Raw genomic sequence first — 27643 nt, forward strand, 5'->3', positions numbered from 1 at the left:
TCAAAACATCTCACTATCCGCGAGCTGCCTGTCCCCTGAACACACTGTAAAAAAAATGCGGTCTCTGTAGACAGCCCAGGCTCCACAAACGCCAACAAAAACAAACTGCACCAACCTGCACCACCAAACATAACAGTGTTCCAGCCAATAACCGACAAGAAGGATTTGGGGCTGGGGGTTGGGGGTTTAGTCATAGACAGTAAAATTAATGTGACGCCGTAGATTTGCAACGGAGACCAGTGAAGTCTATTAGAAGCACTTTTCCGGTGATGGCTGAGCGTTACTGCGCAGCCTCCAACTGAGAGAGACGACGTAGATGTGACGTGAGCAACCTGTCTGAAAGTTGTAAGTCTTCTGGTAGCTGTGCCAAGAGAAATCTCAATTATTCCCAATCTTGCAGAGACAGAGAGCGTAAGTATGTTAGGAAATAACGTATAACATAATAATTATTGCTAACTAAAATGCTATTAGTAATCAAACTAAAACAGCTAATGTAAGTAAAAACTGCCTGCGAGCTTCTCCTGTACTGTACGGTAATTTGTCTATTATGCGACAGAAAGTCACGTGGTTATAACACAATCGTTAGCCTATTTTTACAAAAACGCCTACTACTGAGCATGTTTCTTGAGAAATAAACAATGGACAATTAAAGTCTTTAAACGCTTCAGATGTAAAGTTATTTGCTGTCAAAGTGACGCCAAAATGAATGGCAGTCAATGGAATGCTAACGGCGGTGATCAGTCATCATACATGACATACATATGACATTCTGAAATGGAACATTTGCATAATGCAGGACTTTTACTTTTTTGAAAATTATCACCATCCTTATAAGAATATATGAACCACTCTGTTGAGAAGTGCTGTGTGCCAAGGCTGGATTTTTAGTTAGTGTTGCTACATATATCAACAGAATGACTGAGGTTTTGTTACTTCAGGAAGTTCCGGTTTCGGTTTCACTTTGGCTCTGTATTTCTTGGCCGACTCCAAGAAGTTAGAGGTCCCGGCCAAGAAATAGTCTGGCACAAAATGGGTAATTGTAATTTTTACACTCCTGCTTTTTTACGAAAGTGTAAAAACGATTAGAACCAAGCTGTTTCCCTGTGTCCAGTCTTTGTGCTAAGCCAATTGCTAACAGACACTTTTCTGATGCACGTTATTCCGTCCTTCAAACCCAACTGACTGTACTGACTCCCATTAATCAATGTCCGAAGCTTCAGAGGCCATTTAATGGATCACACACTGCAGAGATCGAGCCACAGACAGGCAGAGGTAGGGAAGCCTCTCTAAACACAAAGTGCACTGTCATGCTAATTATCAGTCCCTGCAACACTGAAGGCTTTCACAAGGAAAGTGCTGGGAGGTAAAGGTGAAATTGGGAGGCATTATTTACCATCCCAACCTGTGGGTACGTGTATGTGTGTACGGGTGTTTCTGTATTGAGGCTTTTTTAATTAAATGTGAACAAATCATTTGAGGGTACATTGAGTATTTCTGTAATGAGATGTTTTGCAGCTCCCCCATTTATACTTTTCATCAGACGTGATGCTGCAGCAAAGATTACAGTTGCATTAAAGTGCCAGCTGCTTCGCTGAAATGTCCAGATATATTACTTAAAGACCAGGGTTAGGGAGTAACGGATTATCTTTAACAAGATTACAATAATCTGGTAATAAGAAATAGTAGCTAAATGTAATCCATTAATTTGGATTAAAAAAGAAGAATGTCTCATAACTTGTGGCTTTATTCTGATTTATAGATTTACTGTAAAAGCATGGGAAAACTGGGAAATTACACACCATTTTCTTAAGGTTCTTAATGAGTGACTGTAATTAGGACAGATTTAATTAAGTGGGTGTAAGTGAGAAAGATATTACATATTTGAGTTAATGTTTTAGTTGTCAGAGTACAGTGCAAGAGCAATAGTTAATTTATTGCCAAGCCATGTGGAGTGATGAAAGTGGCCCTGCAGTTTCATAGAGATACTTATTCTATACAATATGTCTCTAATTCTGCTGCATATTATCAATATAAAAATGAATTAATAAAATCTGCCACTTTGGGATTTATGTATACAAATCTTTAGAGACAATATAGTTAACCGCAAAGTAACTCAAAAACGCATGACCATTAAAGTCAAATCAAAGCTGACTTGACTAAAAAAAGAACATATTGGAGATATTAGAAAGTTTTCCCTTGACTGTCGTATATATGTAATGCACCACATCCCATTATGTTTCAGCATTACTGCTGCTATCTTGTCTGTGTGCTCTGTTTCCTTCATTTGCACCATTACACTCTGCAGGGTAAGATCTTAGAATATTCAATTAAAATACATCCCATTTTACATAAAAATGATTGCTGAAAAGACTTTGATTTCCATTTGTGCTTGCGGTGCAGAGATGCAGAAATTCCTCCACACTGAGTGCGGAGAAGAGCCGCTACCGAGTCGTTAAAAAGCTTGATATTTTTGTGTCTCTCCTCACAGTTTCGGCTTAGTGCTGCATGTGCTTCACCATAAAGAGGGTAGTTTTCCATTGATGAGCCGGCACAGGCAGCTTCAGCACCAGCAGCAGCAAATCACTACTCTGTTAAAAGGCCCTGATGCGTAGCAAACTCTCCTGCCAAGCCTCCCCGCTCCAAATCTGCCTGCTTGCAGACCCCCTGTAATTGGAGGCATTAAACTTGCTTTGGACAGGATGGCAAATGAGTACTTTGAGCTTGGAAGAAAACTGACTGGTGTATTCAGAAGGCCTACACAAGTAGATGCAGCTAAATCTTACAAATCACTGCCAAACCAGCATATTTGTGTGTGAGTGGGGGGTGTGCAAATATGTATAGTTATGCATTTGAAAGTGTGTTTGTAGTGTGCCTACGTGTCTTTTTTTTCTCTGCCCTGTCTTGGCTGGGGTTCGTGTGTGATTATGTACATATAACGGCTGAACCGCTGTTAATCTCGCAGTAATCGTGGGGATCACTCTGGTGATGTAGGGATTTGACGTTGAACCACAGATTGTCTGGTCACTGACAGGCAACCAGCAGCCACCAAATAAAAACTGTCTGTAATCCTGCCATCACTTCCTCAGTTTTCCCTCCACCAAGCGCGCTCATTAAAACCTCTGTGAAATCCTGTCGCAGCTGATTTCTCATCACTTAATTGTCTGTAATACGATAATGAGATATTTCCTTTAGGGTCACTGCCATTTTGCACCATCTTTAAGATGCAGCGGTGAAAAACATTCCATCCAGCTCTACTGAGATGGAGGCCCACAAGTGTTTTCTCTGGTGAGCAGCGAGCCAGAACGGCCTGTGAAGCTGAAGACGCTTCAAATGTGTAATGGTAAACAGGATGCAAAATCTCACTTTCGACATTGTGTCAGATCTCAGACGCAATGGTAAATACCAAGCAAGCACGTCATCTCTCGTGTTTTAGAGCTTCGTTAAAAGCTGGGACCACTTTAAAATAGAAAAAAAAACTGCTTTTCACTGGAAGACGTCCTCCTCAGCAGGCTTGTGTGCATAATATTCTGCTCTAAGGTCAAGCATTTTTCTACACATCTTCTGTCTTGCATCGAAGGAAAGAGCAGCTATACCACTGTGAAGCATATCAATCTACAAAGCTTTGACACACATCATAAATACCATGCTACGTGGGTAGCCCAGTGGAATTACACGCCGTGGCTCAGTGTCTGCATATATTGCACATTTCGATCCGTGTGCTTCACAAGACCTTTGTGTTGACCGCGTGTATGTACATCCCGTGAGAGCAGCAGAGAGGATTAGAGAACATGTAGAGAACACAACATCACCATCACAGCGGCTGGTGTCTGAGCAATGTGTCATAAATGGGTAAGTGTGGACCCCCGGAGCCCCCGACAGAAGAGCTCCCTTTAAGTCAATAAAAACAGAAGGTGACAGCTTCACTCATCTGCACTGGTTGGAAAGAGACCCGGTTTGTGTCCTGGCTGACAGATTAAAGCCAAACAACACTGACATTGGGTGTGAAGCCAGATTAACTTTGCCTCCTTGAAGCCTCTCCAGCAGCAACAGAGACTGAAATCCCCAGAATAGTCCTATGTTCTCACTAATAGGCAAGCTGCGTGGACCGGCCTTTGATTAATCTTCCATCTTAATGAGTCCATCCAAAGCTGCTGTGATATTCCGACTGAGGAGGTAAAACAAACTTGCTATTCTCTCTTTTCATCCCTCGGCCAGATAAGAGGAGACCCGGAACTTCAGCCCATGTGAACCCGCCGAGAAATCAAAGAGAATACAAGAGATCCGTTTAATAATTTATTTGCATATGATTATCGTAAAAATACTGAAAGAGAAATGCTTATTTTTGTTCTAGTTTTCTGGTGTTTTTTTTTTTTTACAATCTAATACACCTTAATTTCACAGGAAAAAGTCTGCCCTAACAGACACATTTTCTTCTTTCATTGTAACATATAGTTTCAGATATGTAATGACCATTTAAACTGCAATTTCTCCATTTGTTTGCTCCTCAACAATAAACAAACAAGCATATAAACGAGGGTCATAGAGAGGCCAGAATCAGCTCAGATGGATGTAAATGCTGAGCTGACTGGTCTAATAGAAATATAGTTTATATACAGGCAGTTGTTTTAGATAGGAACTGCACTGACAGCTGGCGTGCTGAAGAAAACACATGTCAGGAGAAATAAACCAATGAGTGATTTGTTCTACATTAGTATTTGTAGGTCTGGTCAATATTAAGGTCACAATGCTATCATCTGGATATTGACCTTTTTAATTCTCACTGATCTGCAATACATTCGCCAAAGTAGAATGTACAACACAGCACTACCACGGGCGCTTTTCATTTATAATTATTCTGTCTGAGCAGAACATTTCACATCTTAATTCATTCATTCATGTCTGTCTGGTTTGTTAATGTGTGAAAAAAACAAGCATTGCAATAAAAAAGTTAAGCCCCAGTGCTTGTAAAAAAAACACAAAAAAACACCTTTGCAATAATAGATAATAACTTAGCATTCAAAACAATGCGTATATGAACCAAACAAGATTAAGAAAACATGGACGTTAAAGTCCATACAGCAAAATGCCACCAAAGCAACAGTTAATGTGGAACTTATTTCTACTTTTCTCATGAAGAAGTTTCCACTTTGGCATGCACATGACGTGTCCCGCACAGTGTCAGTTACTTCTCTCCTTAGACAGAGAGACGGTGTGAAGACTTGGATGCTTTGTACAGATTCGTAACACGTATATCTCCCAGTACATGTGGAAGACAGTATTTAAGAGGAAGCGGATGAAATATTTTTTTTTCTTGTTTCCCCCCAAAAAAAAGCAAAATAAAGGAACAGGTTGGGTTTGGAAAAAAAAGGGTTGATTGGATTGAAGGTCTACAGATGTCGAGCTGTCTTAAGAGTCAGTTTTAAGCAAACGTTTGCTTTATTTTGGCACTGTTGTATCATCTATACACTGAATCCTATTATCTGTGTGAGCTCTCCAGTCCTCAGTCTGAGGGGGAAGAGAAGGAAAGACTGATTCCTAACCAGCAAGAACACATGCAGACATGCAAACACAACCTGAGAGGGGGCAACAGGAAGTTTGGCTTTATGTCAATAGTCACAAATCCACAAGTGTCAAGTAATGAACACACACACACTGCAATGGACAGTTCTCTTTAAATGGACATCTCCAGTCGGAAAGAAATCTCCAAAACGGTCCTCTTTCTCTCTCTCTGTAGCTTCTTCTTTGTATTTTACATTAGGCTCTTCACGTCAGAGTTTCTAGGTAGTTTTTATTCTTTCTGTATCCTCTTGGCCGCAGCAGCTCACACTCTGATGGGGAGAGTTTGGCTCATTTGTTGCCGAACGATTTCCTGACTGCTGTCCGGACTCTTCCTGTTGTGCCCCGGCAGTGTCCCTCCGAGCCGCAGCAGGTCCCTGCCAACACAAAGCCGCACAGGTCAGCAGCAGGTTCACAGCCACTTTAAACAAAAGGTACATCTCATTATTACTCCGCTAAGTGCTCTCATTGAAGGTAGATAAAGGTCTAATCCATCTTAGAGTCGGTGTAGCTAAATTCTGCATAGTATATATTCACCTAAGACCTAATGGTTATAAACCTATAAAAATACAGCATCCTGAGGATACACTCAAATCTGCTGATCTCAAGCTTCATCTGCTATAAACAAAGTCCAACTCAAATGCCACGCCAAATCTACTCATCACATTTCCAGTTTTAATATAAGTTCAACATATTCCTTTGCTATCTTGGAAAAAGCGATGCAGCCTCCGTGTGTCCTTTGTTGCTCGAGCAGTGTCCTTTAAGGCCCTCGTGGTTGAAGATACTCTACAGATAGCGCTGCATCTCATATCCTCTCTCTCCCTCCGTTATCTGCCCCAACATCATTGAGCAGCCAATGGCAGGTGAGCAAAAGCGAGCGTACAGACGCACCCAACGGAGACGCTCTCTAAATCATGCTCTGACAACATGATCCTTTCTCCCTCCTCCTCTTCCTCCCGCTCCCCCCTCTATCTCTCTTGCTGTTGCATACAGATGAGGCCATAAATTAATCATTGGCATGTCATCTGCACACAGTGGCACGTAGCATAACATGCACACACGCACAAGCATCGCACACACACGCAACTTACACACGCATATCCCTTTACTATTTACCCATCACAGCATTGGGCGCGCCCTCCCCTGATGCATTAAAAAGCTCATTAGCAACCTAATTAAACACATTCCTCTCTTTTAGCTTCTCCTCAATCTCCCTTATTACTCACACTTCATCACCTCCTGCTTTTCCACATCAGCAGCTCTGGCTGCTGTCTGTCCTATCACCTAGATTCCAGCACCCAGCCAAGTATAGGGGGAATTAAACCGAGGTCAGCCATTACATTTCCACACACAATTAGCTTCACTGAGCCAAAATCCTGGCCTAGGAATCGCCCTTGGGGCTCTGTGTTAGAGTGAAACTGTGAGCCAAGGAGCTGCACAAGACCTGGATACTATATGTATGAATTCTGCCTTTTTTGTGGGTAACAAGAAACTATTGCATAGTCAGAGGCACAGAGTTGAGGATGTGCGCTTGATTCATTATACATCACTCAGAGCTGAGGATCTAGCATCTAAAGCAGCACTAATCATACTGTTGACTACATGCCAGGCTAACGCATTTCAAAACAAACACGTCAGTAAAAATGGCTGGAACATTTGGAGCCACTGCGCTGAAAACAAACTCGAAAAACTCATGAAAAACAACTCGTCAACGTGAAGACGGCTACCTATGAATAAGTCAACTTCTACACTTCCAAGGGAAGTGTCAGAGAAAAGAAGGCAGACATCTGTCTGGCAGTAAAAGCCTTCAGCTCAAAGAAATATCCTCCCAAATCAACAGAAAGCATAAAACAAACCACACCCAACAAGCATGAACCTTGGTGTGCCTCTCTTTAGGCCAGCCATTTTTTCTTTTACTTTAACAACTTATTGCAACAAGGGAGGAATCTTCATCCTGCACTTCGCCGTCATACACAATACAGGGCAGAATTTCACACAAGGTGAAAGAGAGAGAATTGCATCACCCCTTTTTGTGTTTGCACTATTCAGCTGTTAGTGTGGAAAAACCTGAAAAGCATAACGTGCTTATATGGAAATCCCAGCAGAATAATGCATATATTTTCAACAAAGGTCTGCTAGAGTAGCTGCCACGTCAGCCAACAGCACAACAAACTACACAGCCAACATTACAGACTTGATGATGAAAGTTTTTGCAAATGTGCTATCAAATATTACAACATTTCTACTCAAGCTTCTGCACATACTGTGAAGTCTGGTGGCTGTTGTGAACTGAGATTCTTCAGAATGGTCCGAAGTTGCAAAATTACGTTGCAGCTGAGCATTCATTTGGTCCAACCCTCTATACATAGTATATAAACCCAGTGAGACTTTTTGCTGCAGCTATTTAGAAAGTAAATTCAGCAAGTTTGTCTGAAAAGTTACTAAATCTCACAGCAAACTTGCCAAGGTTGCAACAGTGAAGTGCTTTGCTCTTCCTAAAAACAGAAAACACATTTCTAAAAGCAAACACTTTCCATCTGCCTTAAAACTTCTCTCCCTTCAAAAAGGCAGTATGAGAACAATGCTAAGGCATAAACTATGACATGAATCTTTCTTTATTGAAGAAAAGCTTGTTAAAAAGCTACTTCAGTCTTCCTCTGTTCCTGCAGCTGGACTCACCCTGAGTAGGTGCTGGTCACCACCTTGAGGCTGGCGGCGTTACGGAGCAGCTTGTCCAAGGTGCTGACGATGCGGGAGAACTTGGGCCTCAGGTTCCTCTCCTTCATCCAGCACTCGAGCATCAGCTGGTGCAGCACCATGGGACAATCCATGGGCGGGGGCAGCCGGTAGTCCTGCTCTACTGCCGTCATCACCTGAGGGACAGGAAGTCATTCTTTAAAAAGTCTCTACGAGGCTGTACTGAATCACAGCGGTGCTAACATGCTCACAATGACAACGTTAACACTCTGATGTTTACTGTGTTCATCATCTTAATATAGCCTGTTAGCATGCTAACATTTGCCAATTAGCACTGTACTGTACACAAAGTACAGCTGAGGTAGATGGGAATGTCATGAGTTTTGCAGGTATGTGGTTACAATCCAAAGTATTGGACAAATTTAAATTTAAGGAATTACCAACATTGTTACAATTTATCATCTGGGGACCTTGAATATCTGTACCTAATTTCACAGCATCCATCCAATAGTTGTCAACAGTAGTTGGGGGAAAATGAATATCAGTATAATTTTTCACAACAATCTATCCAATAATTGTGAAGATAGTTCACTTTGAACCAAAGTGGCCGACCTTCATTTCCATCCATAGAGCCGCTAGAATGGGTAAAAGTGTCAACACGTTCGAATGAACATTACATTTCACATTTGAAGTGCAAAATATCGACTCAGAATATCTTCCATGGAAGGATTTAAGGACATTTCATGTGGTGCTTCTAAAAAGTGTTAACATTTGGCTCTGACTCACTTGTGTTATGCTCACTCTGTTTGGTCTTTGTTTGAGTGGTGGAAGAATAATCCCAAGTTACTGTATTATGTCCTACATTAGTCGGCTCATGCTGTCACACATTCCAACCTTCTTTTCATCATCTTTATAAAACTCTAAAAACAATATTCTCAAGTAGTCTCAAAGTTGTCACTTCAAAACTGCCATGATTGATAGGAGAGATAATAAGTGGGGGATGAAAACGTTGGCTCATTGATTTGATTTTCGCCTAGCAACGGAATTTCCCTCCATAAGCTCTGTATGGGTTTTAACTCCCCACAACAATAAAAAATTGCCATTTGGGAACAATAAAACATTTCTGCTGCAACCCTCTTCTCCTGCTGCTTGTCCTTTGATTTTTATGTCGTGCTTCTAGCTGGCGAGTACCTCTGTTTATATCTTGCATTTGTTGACTCTGTTGCTTATTGAGCGATGACTATGGCAAAAATGCTATTGGGAACAATAGAGGACCTCCACTTTGATGCTTTCATTACTGCATGTGGGTTTTGTTATGGAAGTTATACATACATTACTGGCATTTTTCATTTTGGCTCCTTTTTCTTTGTGCTTTATTGCTATCAACTCTCTTTTTGAAGCACAATATAGTGTGATATTCCTCAGAGAATAAAGTGGAGGTGTACACAGTGATAGGTTCAGGGAGGAGAACCAAGAGATTTCTTTTTCTTTCCTGCAAGCTCACTGCTGTAGTTACGATGTCTGTGTAGTGCAGATAGCCTACAGGTAACAACGCCCATAAAAAAAAAAAAAAAGCCTTTTCCTGAGTTTTCCTTTGTGTGTGTGTGTGTGTGTGTGTGTGTGTGTGTGTGTGTGTGTGTGTGTGTGTGTGTGAGGGAGGCTTTGCAGTATGGATTTGTAGAGGCTGGGCAGCCTAGGGCTGTAAATAAGGTGGTAAAAACACATACAGACACACAGCTGCACTAACATCTGCAATGAGGAGATAAAGACAGCTGAACAGGCCCAGGTCCAACATGCCACGCTGGAAATCAAAGCTGCAACAGCTCAGTGAAACTCTCAGCCAGCCCTAAACTTAAACATAAAACTCCCTGAATGTGCATTTGGTCTACAGATATGTTTGTACCATGAGACTTTCAGGCTAACTCACATCCTGGTTGCTCATGTCCCAGTATGGCCTCTCTCCATAGGACACCACCTCCCACATGACGATGCCGTAACTCCACACATCACTGGCAGAGGTGAACTTCCTAAAGGCAATGGCCTCCGGCGCCGTCCACCGGATGGGAATCTTCCCTCCCTGCGTGCGCATGCGCACACACAGACACACACACACAGACACACACACACACACACACACACACAGAGGGGCTGGTATCAAAACTCTGGGAGACACTACCGTTTATAACAACACACACATGGTGAAGTGAATGCACATTTCACAGACGGTCTCGCAGGCTAACGCAAATATTGGCACACATGAACAGTCACACATGCGTCCGTATGCACACGTGAAACAAGTGAAGAGGTTCCAATTAACAAGCTCAATTAAACATGCACGGAGTGTGCAAACAGAGTGAGCACACATAATACTGACCAGCGAGCTTGTGTAAGTGGGGTCAGCGGAAGTGTCGTCCAGAAAGCGCGACAGGCCAAAGTCAGAGACCTTGCAGACCAAGTTGCTGTTGACCAGGATATTCCGGGCGGCGAGGTCTCGGTGAACATAGTTCATGTCTGACAGGTACTTCATCCCTGCAGCGATGCCACGCAGCATCCCGACCAGCTGTGTCATCGTGAAGCGCCCGTCATTCAGCTACAAAAACACAGCCGGGGATAGAGCAAAGGTGGGGGAGGGAGAGGAAGAGCAAGAGAGGCAGTTAATGAACAAGGAGGAAAGCGAAGGAATGAAAAATGAGAACGAGAAACAAGGGTGTGTTGAAATGGGGAGAAACAGACGATAGGGTAGTATAGGAGATAAGGAGGAGGAGAAAGCACCAGAGAGAGCAAATCAGTCACTGAGGCCACATAAACATGACATCTGTCATAATGCTTCACGGCTGCTCCTGACAGTCAGTGACAGCTGACCTTTTCACGCATGCTGTCCAATTAGCTGATTAATTAGACTCTTTACTGTTGTACTAAAACCATTAAGGCTCTATATTGACTCCACACAAAAACAAAATGGGAGCTGCAAAGCTGAAATCAAAACCAGACAACTGCAGGTATTTTTTTATTCTGCAGCTGACTGACAAACTAGTTGTCGGTAGAGGCAGTGCACGTTTTTAACACAAAGCTTTGTTTGCTTTTTTTTCGCTTGCAAATCGTCCCATTGACTGAATTAGAATGGCATGTTGCTCAAAGCTTATTTCCCTCATTTGAAATTCCCTGAGTTGCAGAATTTTTATGTTAACATTTGGGAGGCTTGAAACAAATCTGAGATTAGGGCTTTCAGGGTTTAATTTACAATTCTCCACATGTATGAAGCGTGACACAGAGGGATAAACTCCTCATCGAAATACATCAGCAGTCCAACCCGTGAAAGCTCATGAAACCTGATGTGTGTGAATTGAAACTGATCAATCGAATGTAACACCCACTTATGTGATGTAAAAAATGAGAGGTTCTGCAAACCTGGGTGAAGCTGAAACTATGCTGTGAGGTTTCTTTTTATGACCTGCATATTTAATTTAATATAAGTAGAAAAAAAACATATAATCAATCCCTGCTTTGACTCCATAATGAGAAAGCACAGAACACAAGATGTGACATGACAAAACCATAAACATTCTGCTTTGTAGTCGGCACACTCCAATGAAGTCTGACAGCAAAACAAGCCAGAATGGATAGATGTGTAAACAACCATGATTCATAGCAGGCATTCAAAGCCACGGTGGTGTGTACATATGTGTGTGTGTGTGTGTGTGTTATTTCTGTATATCTGTAATGCTTCCTCATGTGCATATGTCGTGTGTGTGTAAGTGTGTTCATGTCTCCAGGGAGCTGCAGTACGAAGTCTCATGTGTGTGACCCATATGGACAGTTTGTGCAGGTGTGTGTGTGAGAGAGAGAGAGAGTTAACTCTATAGTCTCCTTGTTGGAGCAGAACTCAGAGTTCCTCTGAGTCACAGGCAGTGTGACACTGGCGGGAGCGGGGACAGCACAGGCCGTGGAGTTTCTTGTGTTATTTGTGGGACAGCTGATCGAGAGGAATGGGTGAGAAGAAGGGAAGAGGCTTTTCAAGAAAAAAAGCCAAACATTTGCTTCAGCTTATCAAATGTGAGGATTTACTGCTTTTCTTTGACAGATATGAAAGCAAACTAAATTGAATCGAAATTAATTGATAATGAAAATAATGGTTGCAGCTTTCAAGATTTCAAATTGCTTGCTTTGTCTGGGCAACGATACAAAAGAGCAAATTCACACATTTTGGAAGTTGGTAGCAGCAAAAGCTAGCTGTTTTATTTGCTCGGGCAGATATGTCTGGTACCCGTCTCGTTCAAATAGATTTCCAGTCAACGAGATACTGGCCAGGCCAATCACAACCGTTGATCTAATATGGGGCAGCCTTCATGCTTTACACAAAATACATGATGACATCATTTTTGGCTTGCGTACCTCCGTCCCGAGGACATTACAGCAACATAAACCTAGCTTAATGTGGAGTGACGCTGAGGCATTTGTGGAACTTTCTGCTGAAGTATTTAAAAATTCTGATGGCAACACTCGTTCAGACATTTTGATGCTCATCACTTTAGTGTATTTACATTTGTCTGTTGCTCCGTGCCACGTCACATGTTTCTTTTTGAAAAATTGAAAATAAACTGAGAGTTCCAATCTAGCTTGGATTTGCGAACTTTTCTGCTTATACCTACTTATTATATATTCACAGATTTAAATCATTATTTTGCCAATTTTAGTATTTTATTTAGGCAACAAGACAACTTTTAATCATAAAACTCTTGTATAGGCACTAGTATTGAAACATTTCAAACAATACCCAGCCTTGGTATTGTTTGATTTGTTTTGTTTTTTGGCATATTGCCTTTTTGTGTCCATACAGACAGGAAACAGGTACGATATATACAAGGTCCTTAGCCAGTATTGAACCACAGATGCACGGTTATATGGAATTAAGCCCACTTAAGTTAAGAAATATCAAAACAAGCTGGTCAATGTCAAGACTCATCAATATCATTGATCCATCATCTATGCAAACAAGCAGCTGTATATCACTTAAAGATAAACTGATTTTAAGACCAGCAGCTTGGCATCGATTCACCAGAAGCATTAAGTAGCATCATCCAGCCTAAGTAGACTTCTTCACAGTGCAGCCATGCGGGAAAACATATTTCATTGAATGTAAATGACATGTAATAGGCCCTACGCAGCTGGAAATGTACTGTGTGACACCTCATTTCTCATCCTGCCTTTGTTCAGCATTTTGTGTAGGTGGCGGTGGTCTGAACCGAAAACTCTGATCAGTAAAATATTCTGTAGTCGTACAAAGACTCTCTAATGCACTGAAGCAAACATATCCAAAGGTCTGCTGTGTGACAGTTTTCCACCAGGAGTTTGTGCGTTGGAAACCCTGTCAGCATCAGTCAGTCACGTCAAGCAGAGACACTATGCCTGTCTCCAGGCGTTATATTGCACATTTAATCTCTATCACTCTGCAAGTGAGCGCCTCAGGGTGTTTCACAGAGAGTAAAACCTTCTGATAACCCAGAGGTGTCATGAATGACTCCCTGTGTGTGTGTTTCTCTCAGCTTTGATACAAACAGAAAGTAATCTTTTCGGTCAGAGGTGTTGCGGCATGAAACCTGCCGCCAAGCTTACCCTGAGGAAGGAATCGAGCGCCCCGTTCTCCATGAATTCTGTGATGATGAGGACGGGGCAACTCCGCGTCAGGACGCCCTCCAGCCGGATCACGTTGGGGTGGTCGAACTGGCCCATGATCGAGGCCTCGGCAAGGAAATCCCGCCTCTGGCACTCAGTGTAGCCGGCTTTCAGTGTCTTAATCGCCACAACCATCTCCCTGCGACCGTGTTGCTTGAGACGTCCACGGCACACCTCGCCAAATTCACCTGGATTGAGAGAAGAAGGTGGGGGTAAGGAGAGGAAGGGGGTGAGGGTGATGGGGGAGATGGGTTGATTGAGCAGAGGAAAGAAGAGGAGGAGTGGAGGGGAAGAGGAAGTTGGGGAAAGTGCAGGGAGAGGGAACGTTAACTGGTGGGACTCAGGAGTGTAGGAGCTGATTTGAAAGAGTTGAGGGTCGACTTCAACTGTGGGAGAGGATTAGAAAAGAGAAGAGGAAAGAACGGGAGGTCAAGGGTCAAAGATGTTGGGGAGAGAGGGAGTGACCCAAATCGATCGAGTGTGCAACCTGGGAGCAGTGGAGGGAGACAGAGGACGGGCAAGGAGCTTGGGGGTTTTGCATTTGGTGCCTGAGAACGAGTGTTTACAAGGAGGAAACAAAGAGAAAGAAAGAAAGAAAGACAGAAGGGAGGAAGGTTGAACGAGCAGGAGCAGACTGTCATTTTAGGTGAAGTTAGGACACAACATGCCGCTGGAGAGAAGAAGAAAAAAAGACTAGAGAGGGAAGAGCTACAGAGAAGATTTTTTACTTCAATCCTTCCCACCAGCAGCTCTCATACACACTCTGTGAATCCTAAACCTTTTCTCCCAAGGAGGACTTCTTACAGAACAGACCTCCGGGCTTGATGCCACACTCCAGCTCAAATAAATGATTAATAAACCTGAATGTCCTCTTGGACAAAAACGACGGCGTTGTTTACCTGCACCAATGACTTCTTCTATTTTCACGCAGGAGATGTCTATCTCTTTGGCAAACTCGTGGATGGCGTCATTGGGATCCTCGTAGGTGAAAGGGTCGATGTACACTTTGACTCCTGGAGAAACTGAGAGGGAAAAGTGACAGAATTGTCATCTCGTCATATCTGCCTGGGTAATCCAGCTGACATTAATGCCACAATGTTAATAATAAATGTAATTATATCGATATCCAACACAAAATGGCAAATGTATAAAACAAATATATATGATGTAAAATAATCAAATTGATGTTCAATTTCATTATTATCATTAAATAAATAGTTTGAGATTTTTGTCCTGTGTCAAATGTGAAAATACACCATCAAAATATAATAAAACAACATATCATATATATTATAAAGTTCACATATAAAAAGGAGTATTGTTGTAACAAACATCAGGCAGACAACATGGTCAGGACTTCCTGTGAGCAAATAGGGAAATTAGTTCCCTGACTCAATCAGGTGATTGGATAATTGATTGATTCAGTTGGTTAACTGTACTGGCATGACCAAAGGATCATAGAGGAGACAGTTATCAAGCTGAACACATGAACTCACTGTATTGCTGCAGTTTCTCAGTGTACTCCAGCTCTGAGCCGCCGCGCTGCTTCCTGTAAACAAGCAGCACATAAACAGAGTCACATTCACATTATCAGTCTTGACCTTTTCCAGGTTCAGCGAAACTAAACTAATATCTAACTTGCAATCAGATAAAAACCAAAGACTGCCAAGGATGAAACTCACAGGGCAGGTCTATTTTTTCTATCTTGCAAAGCTCCTTTTTGAAGCTAAAGAGTAAGTACACACCCTTTGAAAGCATGTTAAAATGTAATGAGCCTCTTTGTCTAACTAACAAAATGAAACATGTAGTTCAGGCTGTCAGTAATAAAAATCAAACACTTACTTAAGGCAAACAACAGCGATAACCACCAAGGCAACAATGACCACCAGACCTGCGGAGGCCGAGCCGATGATGAGAGGCAGCTGGTCCTGCACCGACTTCTGAGGGTCACCTGGAGCAAATACCACACACAGACACATATGAGTAAATAACAGCAGGAACACTTCTTAAGATATTAAAGGGTGGCCTGTACTGCAAATGTAATGGCTACCAATTAATGCGGCCCTAAAAAACTAGTAAGCTTGAACCCTTATTAAGAAAACTGTAGCAGCAGATCATCAACAACAGACTATAAAGCAGGAGAGAGGTTGTACTTACTGTGGAGGCTGGTGCTGAAGTCCATGGGGTTGCTGTAGCGCCCGTATCCAGCAACAGTGCGAGCTCTGACCTGCACCACGTAGGGCGTAGCGGCCTTTAGCCCCTCCACCTTGGCTGAACTGTGCTGGGATGTTACGGTGTGGGACATGGCCTGGCCCTGAAGTTAAACAAAGGACTATTAAAGCAGCAGAGTCAAGTGTTTCCTGATGGTTTGCAGGCGGCTTGTAATATTGTGTAACTTAAAGAAGAAATAACACAATATACATTTTACACATTACAAGTCACTTCAACAGACTTGGAGGTTTGCTGCTACTGCTTTTCTTACGCTGCGGATCCACTTTTGCGACACGACTGAAGCGTGGTGTCGCGATGCCTCCCCTCGTTCAGTGTGTGGGCGTTTCATTTAAAATGTCAGTTTGCAGCTCATAGTTCGTTTTAACTTGTGTTAAGTGTTTCTCACAAATATACTACCATTTTAGGAATGTATTTAACAGTTCAATGGATTCATTTGTATAAAGATGGGCATCGGCCAGCTTTTTGACAGCATTTTTTCAAATGCAGCGCGTTTCATGCAACTGCATGAACATACAACATAATGTATATCACAGTTGAATGGTTCTTTCAGTTAACAGTGACTAGAGCTTCAATGCAACAAGTTACTATCCAGTCAACAGTCAGTTCAACTTGGGGGTTTTGTGATTTAGAAGATTTATTTGTACGAGTATTGAACATATGAACCTCAATTTAAAAACGCATGGTTCTCCAGCAAAAAAGTAGAACTGGCTCAACTTTTGCCACAATTCAATGTGAAGGCATCCAGCAAAGTGATGAACTGGCTAATTAAATACATGTAAATCCATCTTACTGGGCTTCAAAGCCTTCAAACAAATGGACCTATTACTGAAACTGCCCTAACTGGAACCAACACAGACCGTGAAATTATTTTAATGTAGTGCTGTTTTCAGTTTGAATACCCTGTCAGTGTCTAAGGATTTTACCATCAAAGGTTATAAAATGGCCATATTATATCTGCAGGCTTTACTAGGGAATTTAATCAAACCAATGTTGCAGCATTTACATCACCAGTTGCTGAGTCTGACCTGCTCATAGGCCGACTCTCCAACAATAGACATTTTTCAATAGTCCAATCCCCACACACACATCATATTTCAATATTACATTTTTCAGCATCCATACAAATGCTTGTCTCTGCCAAGGGCTGGAAAAGCAGATTTTTAGAGTCAATAAGGCGAGCACTATGACCTACATTAAGGCAACGGCTAAAAACTTAGAGCTTACCCTCTCATGGTATTTAATCTCGTAGTCGAGGATGACCCCATTGGGTTTCTCAGGGGGCAGCCACGACAGACTCAGAGTGTCTGAGGTGGAGCGCATCAGATGGACGGTGGGCACTGCTGAAGGTGCTGCGGTTGGACATCAGAGAGGACACAGGTTACATTACACTTTAAGGTCCCGGACAGTTACTTCACTTGTGAGCCACTTTAAGTTGCCAAGATTTTATCTTTCAAAGTCACAAACCATCGCAGTAAGATAATTATTATTTGAAATACTTCAACCTGAACGGTTAAAGAAAAACGGTACATGTGTCACCTTCACTGTTTGGCAGTTGATTGATTTGTGAGGCCTGAAAGTGAACAGTTATTGTTCTGGGACCATAAACTTCAGTAAGGTGGATTAAGTGCAGGTTACCTGGGAGAGTAATTACAGTCTGTGAAAAGGTGACATTGTCAGTGATGTAATGTGAGAGGCCTGGTTGACAGAGTGCTGAATGCTGACAGTGGAGATATAAACTATACTTAACATTTTATCTGCATTTCCTGTAACTCAACAAAGCAGAGCGCCACCTGAGAGTTTTTCATGTGTCACTCTCACTGAGCATGTTAAACAATGTTTATTGTTGGCGTTACTACTCTGGATACTAAGAGCTCATTAAGACACTCAATGAATGAACTTAGGATCCACCAGGGCTGGACTGGGGTAAAATATCTGCCCTGGATTTTTGAGACCCAGACCAGCCCATCCCAATCAGCCGGACCCCACTCGTCCTTGCACTCCCCTTCAACACATGTACGTACTGATACCAGACCCTTATGGCGTTTTTCCACTACATGGTACCTGCTCGACTTGGCTCAGCTCGGCCGCGGTGCCCTGTCCTCCTTTTCCCATTGCAGATTTAGTACCGCCTCATTCATGAGGCGAGCGTGGCTGGTCGCCATAGCGACGCTGCAGGAAACTGCCGCGACACACAGAACGTCGAATGTGTGTTGTTTTTGATTCTCGGCATGTGGCTGTTGCCACAGCCAGAAGACAAATTTTGTTTCAAAAGTAGCTGGAGGCAGCAAAAAAAAAAAACACCGCTGGCTAAACTATTTAAAAATTACAGGTTTGTTCAGGACACCCCCGTCTGTCGCTAGCAATGACGACGCAGTGATTAGTGACGATTCTCTCCGACCAATCAGTAGTCTGCAGGTTTTCACGTCACCTTTTGGTATCGCCTCAGCTCGCTTGGAACCTCGACGGAGGTGATACTAAAAAAAAGTACCTGTTGGCAGGTACCAGGGACTTTTTTTCATAATGGAAAACTAAAAAAGGCGAGTAGAGTCGAGTTGAGTTGAGCAGGTACCATGTAGTGGAAAAACGCCATTATACTGCCACTTAGCTGAGTGGTAAGTAAGATAGTATGATAGTGTACTCACTGATGCAAAAAGGCTGCCTGGCTCCTGATGGCTAAAGATGTCTTGTATAGTAAACAAGTGATAAGTCTGTAAGTTAAGCTAAAGCTGCATTTGTACACAGTATGCAACTTGTGTTAGTGGAATGTGGATAAATCAGAAAGCTATAATATTATGTTTGCATAACTAATATTAGCTTACTAACAGCTAAATTGTCCTCTATGATAGACAAAGGGTGCTAAAATAATCATTTGACATGCTTAAATCTCATGTTTTTTCAGGCACTTTGTGGAGTTGTTTTTTCCCACTGGTTGAGGGCGGGACTTAAATGCGCTCTGTCTCTATGGTAGGATGGAGGTCAGCCATAGTAGGATGTGACTGGACAGTGTTTAGATGAGAGACAAACCAGTGGGCTAATCATGTGATCTCTCTCCTTTCTGTGAGCTGGTCAGCCAAAGACCAAGGATGTGAATACACCCTGCTATGCCCTGCTATGCCCTGCTACACCCTGTAACGCCCTACAGTGCCCTGCTACGTCCTGCTATGCCCTGCTATGCCCTGCTACACCCTGTAACGCCCTGCAGTACCCTGCTACGCCATGAACTACTACAACTACTATTTCTAGTCATAGTTCCATTATCTTTATTGTGACTATAATTGCCACTGTTCATCACACCCCCCAACCGGCACCTTCAGACACAGCCCACCAAGAGCCTGGGTCTGTCCGAGGTTTCTCCCTTAAAGGACGTTTTCCTCACCACTCAAGGTTTCTGCCTAAAAGAGAGTTTTTCCTCACCACTGTTGCACTAAATGCTTGCTCTTGGGGGAATTACTGGAATTGTTGTGTCTTTTTAAATTATAGAGTGTGGTCTAGACCTACTCTATCTGTAAAGTGTCTTGAGATAACTCTTGTTATGATTTGATACTATAAATAAAACTGAATTGAATTGAATTGAATTGAATGGCCATGCAGCCCACACAAATACCAGGAAATCTCCCGGTACTCCCGATAGCCAATCCATGTCTGGGATCCACTAACCAGCCTGTTTCATCATGATGTTAAGTGGTATTGATCGGAGCAGCTCTATGAATTAACTTGGTTTATGGACACATCCAATGACATTGACAGATCTTCTTCTACTAACCGGCTTGGTTGGTGGTGATGTTGACTGTGGAGTAGCTGGGTGTGGTGGGGTTTTTCCCAGAAACCCCGTTGACAGCCTGCACCTCGAAGCTGTAGCGGGTGTGAGCCTGCAGATTCCTCACCACCACCTTCCTCTGCCTCAGCCCCAGCCTGCGAGGAGCGATGTCCACGTTGTCGTCGCAGCGTGTGCAGGGGCTCCGGTCCCGCAGGCATTTCTTACACACCACGTTATAGACGAGGTCGCTCCTCCCGCCCGTGTCCTCGGGTTCCTCCCACTCCAAGGACAGCGAGGTCTCGTTCACGCTGGATATAACGTTGCGAGGCGCCGAGGGGATCGCTGCACAAACACAAACGTAGGTGTTTAAAAAGGTGGGCAGGCAGAATGGAAAAACACACAACTGAGGCTTTAGTCATATTCCCTATGCAGTGCTTACATTATCCTCCCAATGATGAAATAAATGTTTTAATATCTATATAAGAAAGCAACAACATGAAGTATTTCATGTACAGAAATAGGAAATGAGTGTAATCCTATTCTTTTCATAAAATTGCTTTACATGCCCCAACCAAATCCTCAGGATGGAGCAAAGGACATGGGAAACATGTAAAAACATAACACCAAGGAAAAATCCTTCCTGGTGTAAATGAATAAATCAACATATTCAGAAACAGGAGGATAAATACAACTTGCCATGCACAAGCAGAACACCACTGTTCATCACTAAGTAATGCTCCTTTATGAAAAGCACAATCCTATTCTGCTCTACACTGTAGCTCCTATGCATAAACCCTCTTGGTGCTCATGAAACTTGGCTAATCCACTCTTGACAGAAATTCATGTTCTTGTATCAGTATAACCCAAGGCCACCACGGTTCAATAAGAAGTGCTGCGTTTTGAGTGAAGAGTGTTTGAAACCTGGATGAAGCATGATAACCCGCAAAGGGAGGCAAAAAGGATTGGTTTAGCAAACATAGTTTTCATCTTTTTACAGTGAAGGAAGAGAGAGGCTCTCCCTCTTAGCTTCCAGCGGGAGAAAGTCTAAGCTGTCTCAAAGCAGCGAGAGAGAGGAGGGGAGGCTCTCAGGCCATCAGCTCTCTTGTCAGCTAAGACTGCCTCTCCTCTGAGTTCAGCTCCTCAGCCGGCTTGCCCTGAGCCGTGTTTCACTCACCCGATCCTTTCTAATTAGGCACACACAGTTCAGAGTGGAGGCTCTTCTAATTGGACACCCCTCTAAAACACACGTTGAGTCCAAGCTGCCGGCCATTGACTGGCTGAGCCTCTCTTCCAACACGAAGCACAGGCTGCTTGGCACAAGCTCTGACAGCCCGCAAGGACAGAACTGTCAGGCCTGTATGTGTGTGTGTGTGTGTGTTTGCGTGTTTAGTTGGAGGTGGTGCTTGAGTCCCTGCCTGCCTGTCTGTGCGCACTGGTCAATGTCAGAGTCCACAGTGTTCCTGTGACGAGAGTTGCGAGGCCAGTGTGTCATTTAACATGGCGAAAGGCCCCTGGGGGGTGATTTTGCATGGTCAAGGTTCTCCATCAGTACCCCTGCTGGGAAACTTCTCTCAGAGGCCTGTCCATGCAGAACACAGCCAGACCAGACTGGTTATCACCAAACAGACAATTTCCATTTGAAATATGGACTAACACCTGAGAGAAATGTCTGTCTCTTTAGCTACTAACTACTCCACTACGTGCACCAGCTAGTCGCTAACTTTGTCTGTCTTCTGTTTAGTGCTGAGCAGGTAGTTTTAGTAAGGTAGTAAGTTTTTAGGGCTTTTTTTCATTGAAAACTATTATATTATTTTTGTTAATGACAATTTCAACCAACTAAATACAGTATTCTATTCTATTACTGGTTATTTATTTAATATTATGTCCATTTATTTAAGGAGCTAGCAGAAAATAATATCACTACACATTGTACTGTGTATGATTGTGTATGTGACAAATAAACGTGATTCATTTGACAAACAAACACAGAGGATATGTATGCTGATTTTTTTAGCAAAGAAATAAATTTAGATTTTAGTTGGACTTTAAACACAATGATAGATGCCACCTGGCACTGATGATTCACCGAATGTTACTTCTACTCCTCAGATTTTTCTCAGCATAATAACATTTGAGGATTTTAGCCTGTGCAGTGGAGGATGACTTACTGGTGCAGGCAGTGTCAGGAGGGTCGCTGTCAGCGCGGTAGAAACCATTCTGGCAGGGACAAATATTGGCTCCTCGTGCACTGGTGCGACTGTTGGCTGGGCAGGGAACACAGGATCCCTCCCCAAATTTGGATTTAAAGGTCCCAGGGATGCAAGCTGGATGGGCGGGAGAGAAAACAAAAAGGACAATAAGAACGAAACAAAACCACTCTATGTGCTTGTCACTTATCTAAAAGACAAGCGGCCGACACATCTGTCACAGAACAATAACTGTTCCTCTGAAGTATCTGCAAAGCTCAAGATGTATGCGGAAAATGTTGATAGGTACGTGAGATATGGCAAACATTTAAGCATAAGGTCTTATCTATATATTTGCATGTGCTCTTTCATTTTCACTCTCTCCGCAGGTGACATTAAGAGAGAGTCGGGATGAAAGCTAAGTTTCATGTTGAAGAGGAGGAAAAGGAGGATGAAGATAGACTGCTGACAGTAGATAGCTGTTGTCAAACAAACAGGGATGGAGAATGCTTCTGAGAAAAGGGATACACCCTAAACCCATCAATCAGTGTCAGCTGCATCCTCAGATCTCCAAACCACACGGTTAATACAAACAAGGCCTCCACATGCATGCAAAACAGCTTCATTGTAAGCCAATACATCAATTCAAATGACATCAAATCAGACGTAAATTAGCTAAGGAGGGTTATCAGAAAAATATACAAAGTGCGGTAATCTTAGACGATGTGTCCAAGCGATTAATTTGAATTCCAAGGTGTCACGCTAAAGGTTGGCTGATATCGAGTCTTAAGGATAAACCAGCATAAGCCCACACTAAAGAAGGATTCAGATAAAGGGGATTAGCAGCAAAAGGTCTGGATATATCAGCCTCCAGAGCCCCACATTTTATTGTTTGCCACATTCCTAACTGGTGGTATAAAAGTTGGGTCTCTGGCAAACATCTGTCCTGTCAGCGTGAGGGCTCATAAAATCCAGCCAGTGAGATAGAGAGTGTGATTAACTAGTTAGGCTAAGTAGTCTTTCAGTTTGAACTCAAGTTCCACCCTAATTCCCAACAATGGCACTTTTAGGAAAATCAGCACAGCTAATGGCCCCGCATTGTAGCCATAACACTGTGCAATAAAAAGCCAAAGACGATAAGATGAAAATGTACTTTTTTTCTCTCATAATTCACAGAGACCTTTAGGCTCTACACTCTCTGATTTATTTTTCTTCTATTACACAGTGCATCATCATTTTCTTTTATTTGTTTGTTTTCCTCGCCTCTTTTCGAGAGGGCGCTGAATCACCCCACTGTCTTGCTTCAATCCATTAACCTCTTTGGAGGGCACGATGATTCTCCTGTTTTCGATACAATAATGTTTTCCGCTCCCCATCTATTGTCTCTCCTCTTCTTTGAATCTCTTTTTTTTTTTGCCTTCTCTCCATCTGCAGTGTTTGGCTGCGAGCGTGCGGCCAGACTGAGGTAAGAAATGAAATGTGAGTGATTAATGTTAGCATGGCAGTGTTGGCTCACGTTGGTCTGAATGGTGTTAATGAGTGTGGCCGCCTGTAGATTAACTAACGGAAGGCTGCGGAGGAAATTACACTTCCTCATCACAACCACTGGCTGAAGCCCTGGAGAACTTTTCATCAAGCATTGGCGGCAAGCTTTTAACCTTGAGCCGCCAAATGGCAACGAATGAGCTCTCCAGCGCATGTTAGACACTATTTCTCACGCCCGCCATTGTCTGCCTTTGACTTCCTGCAGACCCCCTCCCTTTTCTTTCTTCTCCTTTTGGCTGCTGTTACTATCCCATCGTTGGCAATTCACACCTTTTTAATGCACACTATCTCTCTTTCTCTTTTAATATCTCTTTTCTCTGGACTCCAGACGGCTTTCCCTTCTACTATCTGCATTTTCCTTGCACAAATCTATTGGCTCTCTATTCTGTGCCTTCCCGCTATCTTTCTCTCCCGTCCTGCTCTCGCAATATTTGTATGCTGCTCCTCTCTGCAACACCTCATTAATTCATACTCTCCTCCACCCTCCTTCACCCCCTTTCAGGAGCCACACAATAAATGCAGAGAAGAGGGCACACACTGAGGTGACTTGCACTGAGCATATAAAGGAGGTTTGTTTAAATAAAAGTCCAAATGATAAAAAACACCTACCCTGGCACTGGGTGCCGTCCGCAGAAGGTTCAAAGCCAGCAACGCAGGTGCACGAGCCCACGGGAACCATCCACTCGCCGTCCCCGTTACAGTACAGCTTCAGAGGGACGGACACCTCCATAGCGTTGGTCACACATGCCCCAGGAGCGATCACTAAGGAAGTGGCTTCTGCCCCTGTAGCAGTCTCAGGGAAGACAGCGAAATTTGCAATAGTGGTGGAGCACTTCTTGAAGAAAACCCTGACTGAGATGAGAGACATGCAGGCGCCCAGATCCTGGAACGCCAGGTAGAAGCCGGCCTTGGAGAGAGGGCCAAAGCTGCGCACTTTAGTGTTGATCCTGCCCGCCTCCAGCAAAGAGAAACTCTCATCTGGGGCAATAGTATCCACCTTCACATAGGGGTTCTCCCTCCACAGAGGGCTGGTATCTGTAGCTGTGTCCCCCTCTGACTCATAGTAAAACAGATTAAAGGTCTCTTTGCAGGAGCCAGGGATGTTGGGAATGCTGGCACAGTCACGGACAGAGAACTTGAGCTCCACGTAGACGCGCAACACGCCCTTGCGGGGGATAAAGTCCGTCCTGAGCCAGTTGTTCTGGTTGGGCTGTCGGACATTACACACCTGGTAGGTTCTGATTGGGCTCATGGAGTCGTCGTAGCCGCTAACCTCCTCCCACTGTGGAAACAACAGAGAGACACTGTGACAAAGGAAGAGATGACAGCAGTGAAACTGGAACAACTACGTACTGTAAACACTGTGGACAACTGATAAAGACAAAGCAGAGAAAAGAGTAGATATAAGAGTACAATGTGGCTAAATTAAATTGATTATCTAATGCTTTTTATTCACGCGACAACAGTTCTATTTGTCATTCAGACAACTTAGCTACAGCACAAACTCGCTCATCCAATATGTTGTTAATTAAAATAGAGTAATGTTAAATGCGGTGCATCCTAATGCAAACCATTCAAGCATAGAGGGCATCCAAAGCAGCAAAGTGATGTCTGCTATAAACAAAATATAAAAATGCAACACATGCACACACACATTCCCACAGTGTGGTTGTGTACATGTGGCCTGTGAGGAATAATTTGCAGCTAAAATGCTTCTAATTACATGAATCATTCAGAAAATTCCAATCATTACAGGCTATTAATAGAAAACATTTTCCCATTAAAATACATTTCACGCATTATGCCTGTTTGACTAACAGTCCTGGTGCTGATTACGTGTTGGAGGCTTGGAATTAGAAGGATGTTTTGCACAGATGTATTGGTTAGACTAGGGCTCGGTGATATGGAGAAAATCAGATATCACGATATTCTTGTCCTAATACCTCGATGTCGATATTGTGGCGATATTATAGGGTTGACAGTTAGTGCTTTAACAAAATATCTTCACAATGAGATTTAAGATAAATAATCTTCAGTAATGTAGATATAATGACTAAGTGGGTAAATATAAAAATAATAGAAGAGCTAGAACAGTCTGGTAACAGAAAATGACATAACTTTACTGTAATGCAGCCTTTAAAACCAGAAAAAGCCATTTACGATATTACGATTTCCAAAATCTAAGACGATATCTAGTCTCATATCACGATATCAATATAATATCGATATATTGCCCAGCCCTAGGTTAGATCTTTATCAATAGATATGCACACACCTATGCTAGGCAGTGCTCATACTGCTTCAGTGCAATCGAAACAGCCTCAAGAGGAGATTTGGTTTCTATATCATATAAATGTGTTATGTGTGCTGAGAGAGATGAGAGCATAAAACTGTACACTTTAAATGGAAACTTCCCCCCATATATCTATAATGCAAACAGTGAGTTACTTATTAAAATGGCCATTTAAATGCAATGCTGTCAGTGTGATTGCACTGTGGCAGCACTCCTGAGCCCTTCAGGTTATGCAATATATATCGTATATATATTTTCCAATGCCTACACATAAAGCCTGAGAGAAGATGTTTGCATATGTTGGGGTTAATAAACCAGGTAGACTGATGTCTTTCTACATAATGTAGCTTTGAAAATAATCATTTAAGGACTAACGTGACTTCTGTCATGTGTGTCAAGCATCTGAACCATGTCAATGTATAGCTTTATATGTTGTTGGAACTGATCTTTATATGTGGTAACTAACATTATAGGCTATAATAAATGGCTTCATTGGTCAATAAATTTAGTCCATTAGGAAATAACCTTGTGAGAAGTCAATCTTTTTAGATTTTTTTCCTAATTCCCTCTTGGACAGAATGCTTCGTTTCCATAACAAATGAGCTTCCCAGAAATTCATTATTTCAACTGGAAGAAAATAATGCATAACTCATCTCACGTCTCTGAGCTCCTGTGCAATTTATTCCCAAACGATGAGCCCAAGAGTCAGCATTAGATGTCGTAAATCACCAGCAACACGTTGATGCACTACCTGACAAATATGATAATTGCCGGCTCCCAAACGTATGGGATTGTCATGCGTGAGGAGAGGGGCTGCCTCGCCAGTCGTGACATATGACTTCATGGATGCTAGGACATTCAGAGCTGGCCCTTGTAGGGAAAGGGAGGAGGAGGGCTGCCGAAGATCGTTTCCATGGAAACCTGCCATTTCCATTGACTCACTTTGCGCTCACATAGCGAAGACAAATTACACTGGCCAGGAGTGGGGGAGGTCTGTCAGGCTGTTAGCCCTGGGGTCAGATTCATGTTGTTTTATTTTCTCACCATTCCTATAGGGGGTATCAACTGAAAACCTTAATTTCTCCCTGTAATGCGCTCCTGGGCCCATACTATAAAAGACACAGACACATGCTTTCAATTATTAGGTTCTCTATCCTGGGGAGACATGCAAGGTAGAACCTACCTTATAGTCCTTGCACACTGTGGGGACTTGCTCTGTGTGTCTGCTCATTTGTTTGTTTAAAGTATGATATTCCTTCGACAAGCTTTTTACATGTTCTAAATACTGAAAATCTTTGACTTTTTCCATGCAATGTCACACAGTGTGTGTCTCATTTGCGTTTTAGTATCCAGGAAAGCAAACATACACTGCAAAAACAAAGATATAAAACAGTAGGAGGTGTGCTGTTCAAGGCAGACTGGGCCCTCTTAACAAGCAAATGGAACCAATGTTGTTAAATGAAAGAAAAAAAGGGAACACAAAACAAAACATGCACACACACAAACTCACCCCACTCTCTGGGAACGTGGTCCATGCCAGCTCTGTGGTTGCCCACCGACTGTCCATAAGAGTTTCTGCAAATTAAAAGTAAGAGAAAGGTTGAGAGACCTGAATTAAATGGCATGAGGGGGTAAAACCAAATTTTGCATAGCATTAAGGAGCACACACAAGTTCCTTCTGTTTGACAAAGATTGCAAGTAAAA

General features: G+C 42.7%; 1 protein-coding gene across 1 annotated transcript in view; it reads right to left on the reverse strand.

Moving 5' to 3' along the window:
* Positions 1-4351: 4351 nt before the first annotated feature.
* ephb3a (eph receptor B3a) overlaps positions 4352-27643 on the reverse strand; it is a 30667-nt gene continuing 7375 nt past the window's right edge. Inside the window, exons 2-15 of the mRNA XM_078264465.1 lie at positions 27450-27514; positions 24256-24928; positions 22084-22239; positions 19922-20257; positions 17383-17507; positions 16084-16240; positions 15769-15877; positions 15423-15475; positions 14826-14948; positions 13867-14114; positions 10628-10843; positions 10181-10330; positions 8236-8429; positions 4352-5933 (exon numbers count right to left, since the gene is read on the reverse strand). Coding sequence (XP_078120591.1) covers positions 5822-5933; positions 8236-8429; positions 10181-10330; positions 10628-10843; positions 13867-14114; positions 14826-14948; positions 15423-15475; positions 15769-15877; positions 16084-16240; positions 17383-17507; positions 19922-20257; positions 22084-22239; positions 24256-24928; positions 27450-27514 — 2717 coding nt within the window. The 3' untranslated portion in view covers positions 4352-5821. The remainder of the gene's footprint in view (positions 5934-8235; positions 8430-10180; positions 10331-10627; positions 10844-13866; positions 14115-14825; positions 14949-15422; positions 15476-15768; positions 15878-16083; positions 16241-17382; positions 17508-19921; positions 20258-22083; positions 22240-24255; positions 24929-27449; positions 27515-27643) is intronic.

This window comes from Sander vitreus, chromosome 12 (genome assembly GCF_031162955.1).
Source record: "Sander vitreus isolate 19-12246 chromosome 12, sanVit1, whole genome shotgun sequence".
In the NCBI taxonomy this organism is placed as follows: domain Eukaryota; kingdom Metazoa; phylum Chordata; class Actinopteri; order Perciformes; family Percidae; genus Sander; species Sander vitreus.